The sequence below is a fragment of the Mus pahari genome, chromosome 12, assembly GCF_900095145.1.
Source record: "Mus pahari chromosome 12, PAHARI_EIJ_v1.1, whole genome shotgun sequence".
In the NCBI taxonomy this organism is placed as follows: domain Eukaryota; kingdom Metazoa; phylum Chordata; class Mammalia; order Rodentia; family Muridae; genus Mus; species Mus pahari.
In genome coordinates this window covers 40,593,166-40,607,149 of record NC_034601.1, presented here as the reverse complement: position 1 = coordinate 40,607,149, position 13,984 = coordinate 40,593,166, and the positions used below count along the sequence as shown (strand labels likewise).

The following is a 13,984-nucleotide window of genomic DNA, read 5'->3' as shown; positions in this document are numbered from 1 at the left end:
CCTCTGCCTCTGCCTCTGCCTCTGCCTCTGCCTCTGCCTCTGCCTCTGCCTCTGCCTCTGCCTCTGCCTCTGCCTCTGCCTCTGCCTCTGCCTCCTGAGTACTGGGATCATAGGCAGAGTTCTACATTTCCGGCTTCCTGGGGAGGACTCGACCTGATGGTCTGAACACACAGTGAATTGTTTATTTCCAAAGTCTACTGTTGATGTCACCCAGCAAGCATTTGTTACCCCCAACAAAGAACCCTTGAACTTCTGTCAATAATTAACGAGACTGGATTTAAAGTATTTTCTCCCTATCAGCCAGTTACCAAAACTTTATATTGACTTGACTGTTACTTTATTGATTCTATGTTAACAAACTTTTTCTAGGGGAAAAATAAGCAGAAAGGGCAAAGTATTGAAAAAAAACACCTATTATTGGGGATGGTTATTTTGAGTTCTGTGGACCTAGAAGACAACCCTGTGATGCATTCTGCATCCTCCACCAATATCCCATCCTGCAGGCAACAGTAGCGCACAGGGTTATAGGAAGGATGAGGTGAGCTGAGAGATTAAAAGGAAGACTCAGGGTGAGATTGATCCTTCTCAAGAACACAATTGCTCCTGTGGCATGGGCTCTCCTCTTTTCAGCAGAGTGGACTGGGAATGGTGTGTGTCCTGCAATCAGAAATGGCCCCTGGGGTCCCGTGGCTGTCACATTTCTGCACAGTTCTCAGATTGAGCAAAGCATCGGAGGTTGTTAGCACATTTCCCAGTGGATCTGAAACTGGGCTCAGTACCAGCAAGCACACTCCAGAGATTTGTCTCTCCTCCATGCTTGGCTAACAGCTATTCCCTGGTGCCCAGGCAAGAATTAAGTTGAGTGTATGCCTTGCACTGTTACATACTGTGTCCCCAACAGCTGGCTCATTAATGCAATTTAGAAGGAAGAGAGAACTGGCTGTTCACCATTATATGTAAGGTATTTGTAATAAATCTCTCAATAAGGAGGTATAAAAATTCCCTGTTTCTGGGCAGCCAAAAGAAGCAGAGCATTAAGCAGGAGCCAGTGAGCCTCATTAGCGACGGATCCAATGCAGAAGGTCCAGGGGGACGCGCCCCACATTTCTATCAGTAATAGCTTTTCTTTTACCTGAAATATGCTGGTAATTTTCTCACTTGTGAAATTCAGTTCACCTAAAGATTAATAAATATACTGTTTCTTAATATTTAACTGAATTGCTTCCAAACTCTGGAAGCTACATAAAAATAAAGCATCTTTTGTTACCAGTCTTCCTTTTTCTCACTTTCCTGAGATGCAGGGATAGCCAAGTCAATATAGGATGATTTATTCTGAGAAGAAGGAAATAATATGGCAATCTATTTCATATAACTTTGTTATATATATTTTGTAGGAATATGTATATGTATAATGTAGTTATCAAGGTCAAAACAAGGGCCTGAGGCCTGAGGCCTGAGGCAAGAGAATTTCTGGGCATTGCTAGTCACCATCCTAGGCTCTGGGTTCAGGGAGAGTCTGTATCAAGGTTCTTGCTTTTGTTAACAAATAGACATGTCACACACACACACACACACACACACACACACACTCCACACACTTACACTACCTATATGTACACCACATACTCTCCAATATACATCAAGGAAATTAAAATTTTTAAAATGCATTAAAAATAAAACAACAACAACAAAACCAAGAGTCTTTATTCATCTAGAATGCAGATTCTTTATGCAGAATGTATCTACATCTGTATTGTCTCTAACCATAGAGCCAGTATAAAACCCAGCCAAGCTACCCTGCAACACAAGAATCAGATGTAGCGACTGACCCAGGATGGAAAGCAGTAACAGTGAGAGTCAATTGATCACGTGTCCCTAAGTAGTTACTGCCGAAGCATTTTCTAATATAGTTGGAAACGTCCCCATCCTAACCCTTGGAACCTTGGTCATTACACACACACACACACACATCATCATCATCATCATCATCATCATCATCATCCTCTCAGTGTCTAGGAGGGCATGTCCCCTTTCTGCTGTAAGGCACAGGGTTAGAATGACAGCTTCAGCACATAGAGACAGAAGTTTACAAAGGACACCATGCTAATGTGGGTCAAGCCCACCGAAGTGTTTATCTGATCTATCAAATCTCTCAAGAAGGCATTCTTCCTGTCTCAGATTTGTATGAGAGTAAAGTAGTATATACATTTACTTCCTTACTTGTGTCGATATTTTTTTTATGGAAAGCATAGAGAAGTGAGGTTGCTGTGTCATTGTGGATGTTTTGTTCTGTTTCTGTACCTAGTCCTGGTGCCCTTCTGTTTAGACACAAGGCAAGGCTAGTGAGTACAATTGTTAAGGCTATTTTATTTTGAAATTAAAAACTAAGATAAGTGTTTAAGCAAAACCAGATTCTAGAAGATCAAAATTATGGTTCCAGTTATACACTAGTTAGCGTGAGATTCAATACACTTTCCTTTTTTATATCATTGTATAATCAAACATATTCACATATTACTTATAGATACATTCATTTATCTTTTATTTACTGTATTTTGAACAAATAGGAAGAAAAAGTCTATTTTACTAGTTCCATCAAAATATTTGAGATGATTATAGGAAACTATATATTTGAGAAGGCTACAAGGACTTTCTGTTTTGTTAACTTCCATTGTGTATTCATTGCACATGGTACTGTGTGACATTCGGCCATTTTCATACAAGTGTGTATTGTACATTGAACCTGCTTATACCCCTCTCTCACCCCTCTCCCACATTAGTCTCCTCTGTCCTCTTCGCTTGTGCTTCTGTTTCAATGTCATGTGAGCATATGTGATTTCATGTGTTGAATTAAGATCTAGGAATCACAAATGAGAGAGTATGTTGGTTGTGTTTTAGAGGCTGGCGTAATTCCCTTAATGTGACTTTCTCTAGTGAGATTTGTGTGTTCCTGCAGCTGACCTAAATTCATTCTTCTTTGTGGCTGAGAGTTCAGTTGTGTATATACACCACGTGTTCTTTAACCATCCCTCCCCTGTTGGGTACCTATACTGGCTCCATGATGGTTTTTCTGTATAGCGCTGCAATGGATGCTGGGCAAGTGTTTCTGTGATGTGTTGTCTTAGGGTCTTTCAGTAAATACCCAAAAGTGATTTAGTTGGGTCATGTGGGTTTTGCTTTTTTTTTTTTTTTTTAAGAAACCTCTTGCTGATTTCCATCATGACTGTACCATACATTCCTGTCATTGGCACATAAAGGTTCTATTATGTCTACATATATACCAGAATTTGTTGTTGTTTTCTTAATGGCTGTCAACACTAAATGAGAAGGGATTGTGATGTATTTTTAATTTACATTTCTCTGATGGCTAGTGAGCTTATACATATTTTATGTTTACTGGCCATTGGTATTCATTCACCTTTTGAGAACAGTTCATCCTTTCATTATTCTGACAATCTGTGGGCATAAAAAGGTCATTCTGTTTTCCAACATCTTCCTCATTTGCTTGCTTGCTTTGAGGCTACTATAAATAGTATTGTTTTCCTATTTCTTTCCCTGAATTTTGTTATTAGTATTAATATTGTCTGTTAATATTGTATCCTGCCACTCTGCTGGGGAAAACAATCACTGTCTGTGCTGACTGGTCTTATATCAGCTTGACACATAAACTAGAGTTATCTGAAAGGAAGGAGCCCTAGTTGAGAAAATGTCTCCATAAGATCTGTCTGTAAGGCATTTTCATGGTTAATGATTGGTAGGGGAGGGCCCACACCCTTGTGGGTGGCGCTGTCCCTGGCTAGTGTGGTAGTCCTGAGTTCTACAAGAAAGCAGGCTGAGCAATCGAGGGGGAGCAAGCCAGTAAGCTGCACCCCTCCATGGCCTCTGCATTGCTCCTGCCTCTAGGTTCTTGCGCTGTTTGAGTTCCAGTCCTGACTTCCTTTAGTGCTAAACAGCAATGTGAAAGTATAAGCTGAATAAACCCTTTCCTCTCCAACTTTTTGCTTTTGGGTCATGGTGTTTCATTGCAGCAGTAGAATTCCTAAGTAAAACACTTATCGCTCTAAGAAGGTTTTCTGTGGAAACGTCAGGGTATCTTTTGGTTTTTATTTATTATTTTCTTTATTTACATTTCAAATGCTATCCCAAAAGTTCCCTATACCCTCCTCCCCGCCCCTGCTCCCCTAACCACCCACTCCCACTTCTTGGCCCTGGCATTCCCCTGTGTTGGATCATATAAAGTTTGCAAGACCAAGGGGCGTCTCTCCCCAATGATGGCCGAATAGGCCATCTTCTGCTACATATGCAGCTAGAGACACAAGCTCAGGGGGCACTGGCTAGTTCATATTGTTGTTCCACCTACAGGGTTGCAGCCCCCTACAGCTCCTTGGGTACTTTCTCTAGCTCCTCCATTGGGGGCCCAGTGCTCCATCCAATAGCTGACTGTGAGCATCCACTTCTGTGTTTGCCAGGCACTGGCATAGCCTCACAAGAGGCTGCTATATCAGGGTCCCTTCAGCAGAATCTTGCTGGCATGTGCAATTACATCATCTGCAGACAAGGTTGTCTTGTCTCTTCCCTTTCATTTTTCTTCCTGGTTATAGTGTCCCCGCTAAGACTAAAGAAACCACATTGGATAAGAACGGTTCCCCACTTGACATAGTGGTGGCTGCGGGTTGATGTATGCAGTCTTTACTGGATTCCTTCCAGTCCTGATCTCCCCAGGCTTTTCTTATAAAGGAATCAGGTACATGTTTTTATTCTTTACTGAGATGCCTGTCCCCACACTTCTGAGGTCAGCACAAGTGTCCCTATATGATTTCACATTTCACGGGACCACTGTGGAACACAGATGAACACCCTGTGAGGGCGGCCAAAGCCTCCTCTGCTTTGCCTCTGTTGTGATAGCCTCTGGCAGCCATCTTTGTTTTTTTTCCAAAGGCTTGAGTTTATTTCCTCCAGAATAGCTTCCCTGAAATGAAATTACTAGATCAAAGTGCTATGAATATTTTAAGGCTCTGATTTCTGAGCATATTTCTAAATAGCTTTCCAAAAAGTTAGTAATTTACCTTACACTAGCAATATGTGAGAATTATAGTATTACCCTAGGCTTAAAGAGCTGCTAATAAGACTACATTACTGTTATTTGTGTTTATTTCGTTCCCAGCAAGCTAGAAAGTTTTTGGCAAGTACTTACGTATAATGTATTTGTGCTCTTGTTTCTCGTCGTTGTTGTCTTATCAGTTGAATTATTGTCTCATCTCTCGTCCTTTCCCTTTATTGCTTTATGCAGGCTCCCATGATTCATTCAGCTACTGGGTAGACGAAAAGTCCCCAGTGGGGCCTGACCAAACCCAAGCTGTAAAACGCCTTGCCCGGATCTCCTTGGTGAAAAAGTTAATGAAGAAATGGTCTGTAACTCAGAACCTGACCTTCCGGGAGCAGCTGGAGGCTGGGATCCGCTACTTTGACCTACGTGTGTCTTCCAAGCCTGGAGACACTGACCAGGAGATCTACTTCATCCACGGGCTCTTTGGCATCAAGGTCTGGGATGGGTTGATGGAGATTGATGCCTTCCTCACTCAGCATCCTCAAGAGATCATCTTCCTGGATTTCAACCACTTCTACGCCATGGATGAGACCCACCACAAATGCCTGGTTCTGCGGATCCAGGAGGCCTTTGGGAACAAGCTGTGCCCAGCCTGCAGTGTGGAAAGCATGACACTGAGGAGTCTGTGGGAGAAGAAGTACCAGGTAAGATGAAGGAGTGATGCACTTCCGAAAGCAAGAACTCAACTCTCAGCTTTCCTAGGTTGACAGCTGTGACATAACAACCCAAGGCATAGGAGCTGGACAAGTAGATTGCTTGAAGGACTGACATGTCCAGAAGAGCACCTAGACTCTGAGATTTAACAGGCCTGGTGGAAATGGGATTAATGCTTGATATCTTAGTTATTTTTCTATTGTTGTGCTAAAACATCATGACTAAGGCAACTGATGAAAGAAAGCATCGACTTTGGTTTATGATTTCAAAGGGTTAGAGTCAGTGATGGCAGAGCAAAGGAATGCAAGATCTAAGGGCTCCCATCTTGATGACCATTCATCAGACAGAGAGAGAGAAAGAGAAAGCACACTGAGAATGTTACAAGTCTTTTGAAACCTTAATCCATCAAATATTTCTACCATCTTGGACCTAGAATTCAAATATATAAGCCTCCATGGGCCACATTCAAATCCCTGGACTTCACACACTTGTAGACATATCATAATGCAAAATTAATTTGAGCCAAATTCAAAAGGTCCTATAGTCTTTCACAGTCTCAAACCTGTTTAAAAGTCTGAAGTCTCATCCGAGACTCAAGGCAGTCTCTTAGCTGTAACCCTTACAAAAACAAAAGCCAAAAGCAAATGACATACCTTCAACATGCAATGACACAGAATATACATTACCATTTTCAAGGGGCAGAAAGAGGACAGGGTGAAGAAATGCTAGATCAAAGCCAAACTGAAACCCAGCAGAACAAACTCCAAATCCTGTACTTTCATGTCCAGTGTCAAAAGACTTACATGGTTTTGTCCTTACAACTTTGCTCTTTGCAAAATACTTCTCTTTTTTTCCCCCAGTTTTTATTAAGTATTTTCTTCATTTACATTTCAAATGCTATCCCGAATGTCCCTTATACCATCCCCACTTGCTCCCCTACCCACCCACTCCTACTTCTTGGCCCTGGTGTTCCCCTGTACTGGGGCTTATAAAGTTTGCAAATACTTCTCTTTCTTGAGCTGGTTCCACTGCTTATATGTAGCTCGCTTTGTCAGAAATCCCATGAACTCTGGGATTTCCCACCTCTAACTTCCTCAACACAATCTAGGGTTAACTTTCACAGCTTCATGCAATGGTCTCTTCGAGCCTCGTGCCTGGCTTCAGTGTCTCCCTTCACTATGGAGGAAGATTCCATAAAGCATATCCTTTATGACTTAAAGTCCAAACAACATGAATGAGATTGCCAAGTGTGACTACCATCTTGGCACCCAGAAGTCATAATTGTAGAAGCTTTGATTTCTTCTTGCTTTTTTCAAGCAGGAAATTTCTTTTTAGAAGTTGAAAGCTTATCTGGGTGGAGTCTTGCCCTGAGGTCACTCCTCCCTTTATTCTATTTAAGATCAGGCTTCTCTTTAATCTTCTTATGTCTTTCAGAACAAGTCTTGGCACCACCATTAAATTTGGTGCCCCCTTTCCTCTTTAAAATGTACAGTTTGTATTTCTTTTTGCCCTGCTTGCTCATCGTAAATGGAGATCTGTGTGACTACCACAGGATAGGGGCAATATTATGTATCTTGAAATCTCCTCGGCCAAAGAAATTAGTCTAAAACTCTGCGATTTAGCCTTAGGAAAATTCATAGGACAAGGACAAAAAGCAGCTGCATTCCTTGCCAAAATATGGTCTCTAGCCCCATTGTTAATATTATTCCCCTCTGAAACCTCATGAGATGGGCCTTTATAATCTACCTTGATCACAGCATCTACTAGGATTGTCCACTAAGCCCTCTTTATAGTGTTCTGCATTTTTCCTAGTCTGAAATCCCAAATTCTTCCTCATTCCTCCAAATCCCAGCGTAGTCAGGCATGCCACAACAATGCCCACTTCTGGTGCCAACGTCTATCTTTGCTATATTTCTATTGCTGTGATAAAGCACCATGACCAAGGCAACGTATAAAAGAAAGTGATTTGGCTTATGGGTTCAGAGAGTCCATGGTGGTGGCGCTAAGCCACAGAGGCAAGAATTAGCAGAGGGCTCACAACTAGATCCTCAACAGTGAGGCGGAGGTAGAGGGAAAACACTAGGAATTGCACAGGCTTTTTGAAACCTTAAATCCCACCCTCAGTAACACACCTTCTCCAATAAGGCCACACCTTCTCCAACAAGGCCACACTTGCTAACCCTTTCCAAATATTTCCAACCAACTGGGGGACCAAACATTCAAGTGTATGAGCTACAGGGAACATTCTCATTCAGACTGCCACACTACCAAGTACTTAAAGTTTGTCTGCAGTCTATTTGACATCTAAATTGACTTTTAATGGGTTGGCCAATGTCTGCTCAAGGCAAAGTTGTGAAATAAGCCAATTGGTCAGTAGAACACTATTCTGTCTTATCTAAGATATGCTTAATGCCCTCTATCGTTGTTCCTCTCCTAGTAAAGATAAACCTCCAAGGAGGAGGAACATGCTCAGTAAAAACATGGGTCTTAGATGCCAAGGCGTGCTGGTAGCAAACTAGAGCTTTGAGAAAGGACAACCTCTGACTTCAACTTTATCCAAGAAAAACACAAAGGGTGCATTCTTTCAGAGTTGTTCCCATCCCATTAAGTACATTGAGAAAAATGTCTTTAAAAAATGTCCTCACACATGCAAAGCAACAGCTCTCCCACTGTTCCACATCCCTGGCCTTAGGAAAACCTATTACAGTAGTATTTTCAGGAAACAGAGATGTCTCTGCAGTTAAAAGCACTTGTTTTACAATCATAATGATAGATGTTCTGGTCCCAGCACCAACAAAACAAGTGAAACGTCCCCTACAAGTGACTATAACTCTAGCTCTACGTGGGGTGTAGACAGGTAGGTCACTGGATACTTCCAGCTTAGCCAAGTGAATGTGAGCCTCAGGTTCAGTGAGAGACTGCCTCAAAGGAGGAAGTGAAGAGCAACAGTGGATGCTGGTGTCCTCATCTGGCCTCAGTGTGCATTCAAGACTCACATGCACATACACACACACACACACACACACACACACACACACACACACACACACTCACACTCTGACAGACACACAAATAATTAAATAAATAATAAAAAACTTTAAAAACATTTAACTCTAGGAGGACCTTCATGTATAAAAGGAGCTCAGTTATTTGTTTAAAAGTATTTGTTGAGCACCAAGTATAAGTGATATTTTTTCAAGTATGTACCACATCTCTTATCTCACACCTAAGTTTAATAGTGGTCAGACTCACAGGTCTAATTTAAATTCATCTACTTAGTTATTTGTTGTGGGGTCATGCATTTTTGTAGCCCAGGCTCGCCTGGAACTCTTAAGATGCCAACTCAGTTTTACTAAGCCACTGGAATCAGATGAACTGTTTTGATCTTCTCAACAACACTAGGAGATAGGCATTTGATATTGGCCTCATTTTGCAGATGGGAAAATTGAGGAATGGAGATACTGCAGCAACTTGCCAAGAAAGCACTGTGAGTGAGAGTGTGGGTGAGGGTTCCCTGACTGGCTGGTTTCTTTCTAGAATTCCCATAGGTCTTGATGACTTTCACAACTGCTTTCCTGTGTTGTAAAATAAAAACACTTCCATTTCCTTAAGAATATCCAAAGCCTGATCACAAGTGTGACACTGTTCCAGCATGGGGCCATTGACTGGTGGCTTGAGTGCTCCTATGTCAACTGTTAAAGAGACATTATTTTCAACAGACCTTGGATTGTTCCCATTGGGAAAGGGGGAATGGCATTTGAATCAGGGGGTAAGGGAAGGTTAAATATGAGGTCAGTGACATTGTGTAATTTGGCACACAGATGATATTCTGGATGGGTGACAGATTGCACAAAAAACAGGCAGTCATTGGCCACCCAGTCTGGCTAAATAGAACTTTAGATTTACCAAGAGACTCTGTCTCAAAAAATAATGGTTCTGGGAACAGAAGAGGATTCAGAAAGTAAAGGAACTTGCTGCCAACCAAGTGACAACCATGACAACATGAATTTGAGCCTCAGGACCCACAGGGTAGAACTAGAGAACTGAACCCAGATGCTGTCCTCTGACCTCTACTTAAAAGGAGGTGGGAAGCTTTCAAGGGAAGATATCCAACATCAGCCTCGAGCTGGCTTCCACACATGTGCACAGGCATGCACCTGCACCTACATGCACATATGAACACACCCACACTAACAAGTACACATATCATACACGACACACACACACTGATACCCGCATGCACATGCTTGCACACTCACATGCACTGGCTAATTTAGCAGCAGCGTTAGCCATTATAGATAGTCCAAGTGTTATGGAGGAAAGAGAAAGTGTCCCCAACTTAATGTCTCTTTAACAGCTGGAACCGGAGCACTCAAGGAGAGTCACCAGTCATTGGCCCCGTGCTGGGGCAGTGTCACACTTGTGATGAGGCTTTGAGTATTCATTATGTAATGAGATGCCATGAAATCTCCCCAAACCCCCATACCCCTTCCTCAGTGTTTTATTACTGGAATTTAATATCAGGAAGTACTCTACCACCAGTCACATTTCATTTACTCACCGTGTAATTATATCACAGCTCACAGATTATAGATACATACCCTAGGAGATAAGGTATGTACCCCCTCACCTCCCAGTCCCTCCCTTACTCGACCCCTTCCCCATCCCCCACTCCCCTTCATCTCTGAGAAGGGTGAGGTCCCCTTTGGGTGCCAACCCAAACTGACATCTCAAGTCATTACAGGACTAGGTTCATTCTCTCTCACTGAGGCCAGCCAAGACAGCCCAGGGTCCGCAGATACACAACTTTAGTCCCAGGACTCAGGAGAAAGAAGTAGGTGAATCTCTAAGTTTAAGTTCAACTCGGTTCAACCCCTCGAACCCATAGTAGAAGTTGAGAACCAACTAGTGAAAGTTACATCCTTATGTCCGCATGTATGCCATCATATGCATGCTCCTGCAAACAAGAAGAATAATTAATAGAAATAATATATCAACAAGATGATTAGTATGCAGTCATAAGAGAAGATCAAGCCTGGTGTCCTACATGGTGTTAAGAAAGGAGTTTTATAATCCATTGAGAAGTGGAGCACACCATGAACTGGCACCCCAGAGGCCCCAGTAAAGGAACCATCACAGTAAGAAGAGATCACCTGAAGGACTGTTCTTAAAAGAAATGGGATTTTTCCATCTTAGTGTCAAGAGGAAAACTGAACATGAACTGCTGAGCTGGACTGGAGATATTTCAGAGAAAAATGTCATAAGGGGATGGGGAACAGATGCTCTTCACAGGCTCGGTGACAGTCTCTACACCTGTGTTTTATAAGCAGAGATCCCCAATAACCCTCAGATCAGACTCTCCAAGAAGACCAAGGGGGAGAGAACAGAAATCGCCTCTTGTGTAATTTGCACTCGTTACACATTTTCTGAGGCAGAGTAAAGTTGAGTACTGCCCTCTAGTGTGTGAACGCACAGCCTGGAGGCAGGTGTCTTGAACACCACCTGCTAAGCCTATCACAGGGTTGCAGAGCTTCCTGCCTCCCCCTAGCCTCCCAACCTTGCTGCCCAGGACAGTTCTCCTTCAGGCTTCACTCTTCCAACCTAACCAGTTTCAGTGCCAGCTGGAAACCTTTGTGTCTCCCCAGCAATCTGCTTACAGTGAGCCTGTGATTAACCTCATTAACGCATGTGTTTACTACAGTCACCATCAGAGCTCAGCATTACTCAGAACCCTTATGAACCAGGAGGGTAGACATTACCCCATTGGCAGCCCCTGCCTCTGGGCATTCACAAGGTCTGGCGCCTTCATCATCACCTGAACACACTGGAAAATGGGATGAACATATAGACCCCCCCCCATATGAGTGCCTGAAAGATTACTCAGAAGATTACAGTCCACAGGGTAAACGTAAGCCAGGCATTCCTCTGGAAAGAGTTCACCCGTGTCCCTAAGGGGAAAACTACAGCTCTTCTAGAAAACCACACAACAGAGCTCGGAACTGGGGCAACCAGAATAGCAATCCTCTGGCCCCCAGCTGCCTCCCAGAAACTAGTTAATGCTGTGGCTATAGCTTGCTAATTATTTTCAGAATTACTGCCATTTCCAGTGGCCCCACTGGGGACTCATGGCCTTTGCCAGGTCTTCCCTGATACTGGTAGCACACTCTTTCCCTCTCCTGGGATGGGTAATTTCATCAGAGTCAGTGCATACAATTGAAAATCTATTCACTTTCAGATAAGTTCTCACTGTTTAGCTAAATGCCGAGAGCTATGGCTACTCCAACTGTCAATGTCATTAGCACTGGAAACATGATTTCTGAACCAGACTGGTTTCAGCCTGATATGCGGAGACTTCCCAGGGACTGTGTATGGACGGAATGTACTAAGGCTGTGTCTGGTTGGTTAAAAAAAGAATCACAACAAAAAACCACATCTTCACTTCGACTCACCTTGAACAAACACCTGTTATATACACTGGCAGTAGGATCTTGTTTCTCCAGGGTTGGCCCTGCTTGTCAATTTTCCTCAAGGATGTAGCCTTGTCACATTCTCTGCAGATTGCCTTAAAATACGTCTATGCTTCTCACTAACTCCTAGTTAATGGAGCTTATTAGGCCCTATCAAAATAATTTTATGTATTTATCATAAGGCTTCTACATTAATTTCTTACAAATATGTTTGTTATCTGAATAGACGTATTATTTCTCATCAGTTTCCTTTATAAGCTTGTCCATTGTGTGCATTTATTACAAACATATCTGTGAGAAGTTGGTCAATGGCCTTATCATGTGCATGACCCACAAGGTGATCACCTCTGAGTGAGACAGCAAGTTCTCAGCAACTCTTTGTTTCTTTACTTTTAAAAGATATTATATAGGGTCAATGAGGTGGCTCAGTAGGTAAGGCATGCTCCCATGACCTAGGTCCCATTTGCTTGAAGGTAAGAACTAACTCCCCCAAAGCTGTGTTCTGACTACTGCTCATGTTCTGCAACAGTCTGTGTACCACCGCATCTCTCTACCACATACAAAATAAATAAATACATGTGATAAAAACATTATCTAGACAAAGTGCAGCTATCACCTCGAAGAAAATAAGAAATAGTTTGTTACTGAGCCAGATAGGAAAGGGTTTGGAAGACAGGCTCAGGTTGCCTGGAACAACTTATATATTCGATTCGCTAAGGAACTAAAGAAAGCCGTAAGACAAGGCTTTTCTCAACATTGGTAGAGACCACAAGTAGGCAGGGTATAGCAAGAGAAGTCATTACAGGTTTAGGATGCAGGCTATGAACACATTTCTTCTTGGAAGCTGGTGATCTGCTCTAAATACATGACATAGTCTTTAACCTGATAGTTAAAAGGATGTTAGGTCGGGCATGGGTGTGAACAATGAATGGCTACTGAGAGGAGCAAGGCTAGCCCAAGATAGTTTGACTGTAGACTCCAACATTCTTACGTTCCACAATCATGAAGTTCTAATCTGTCGTTTAGCCCCGTAAAACCTTGCAGAGAGATAAGGCTCCCCCCCCACACACACACCTCCCAGTTTTTATGAACAGTTCTGCTACTTCTGAGCATGTTTGCCTACCTCTCTCTCACCGTTCGACTACTCAGCTTTTAAATGCTTCTGTCCTTTCTCTGCTCTGAACATTTTAGGTTCTCATTTTCTACCACTGTCCCTTCTACAAGCAATACCCATTCCTGTGGCCAGGGAAGAAGATTCCAGCGCCCTGGGCAAACACCACGAGCGTGCACAAACTGATCCTCTTCTTGGAGACCACCCTGAGTGAGCGAGCTCCACGTGGGGCCTTCCATGTCTCCCAGGCCATCCTCACGCCAAGAGTGAAGACTATTGCCCGAGGCCTGGTGGGGGGCCTCAAGAACACACTAGTTCACAGGTACGGGGTGGCTCCTACGCCACAGGTAGGGTTTGTCTTCTTGTTTCATTGGTGGTGGTAGCTGGTTGATTGTTTGGTTTGGTTGATTGGTTGGGTGGTTGAGTTGATTGGTTGATTAGTTGACATTTTGGTACAGTTTGGACTGGCCTTGAACTCACAATCTTCCTGTCTTTGCTTCCCTGATACTGGACTTACAGGTTTACATACTTAGTGCTATCCCCCAGAAGAAGTTTCACACATACAAACTTCCTCTCCTTCTCCCTCTTCCTCTCCCTCTCTCTGTCCTTCTCCCTCCCTCCCTCCCTCCCTCCCTCCCTCCCTCC

At 43.0% G+C, this 13,984-nt stretch overlaps 1 protein-coding gene across 1 annotated transcript in view; it reads left to right on the top strand.

The window, feature by feature from the left end:
- The window catches only part of Plcxd2 (phosphatidylinositol specific phospholipase C X domain containing 2), a 53,870-nt gene that overhangs the window by 27,048 nt on the left and 12,838 nt on the right, over positions 1-13,984 (top strand). The window contains exons 2-3 of the mRNA XM_021209433.1: positions 5,291-5,751; positions 13,420-13,661. Of these exons, the coding sequence (XP_021065092.1) occupies positions 5,291-5,751; positions 13,420-13,661 (703 nt within the window). The remainder of the gene's footprint in view (positions 1-5,290; positions 5,752-13,419; positions 13,662-13,984) is intronic.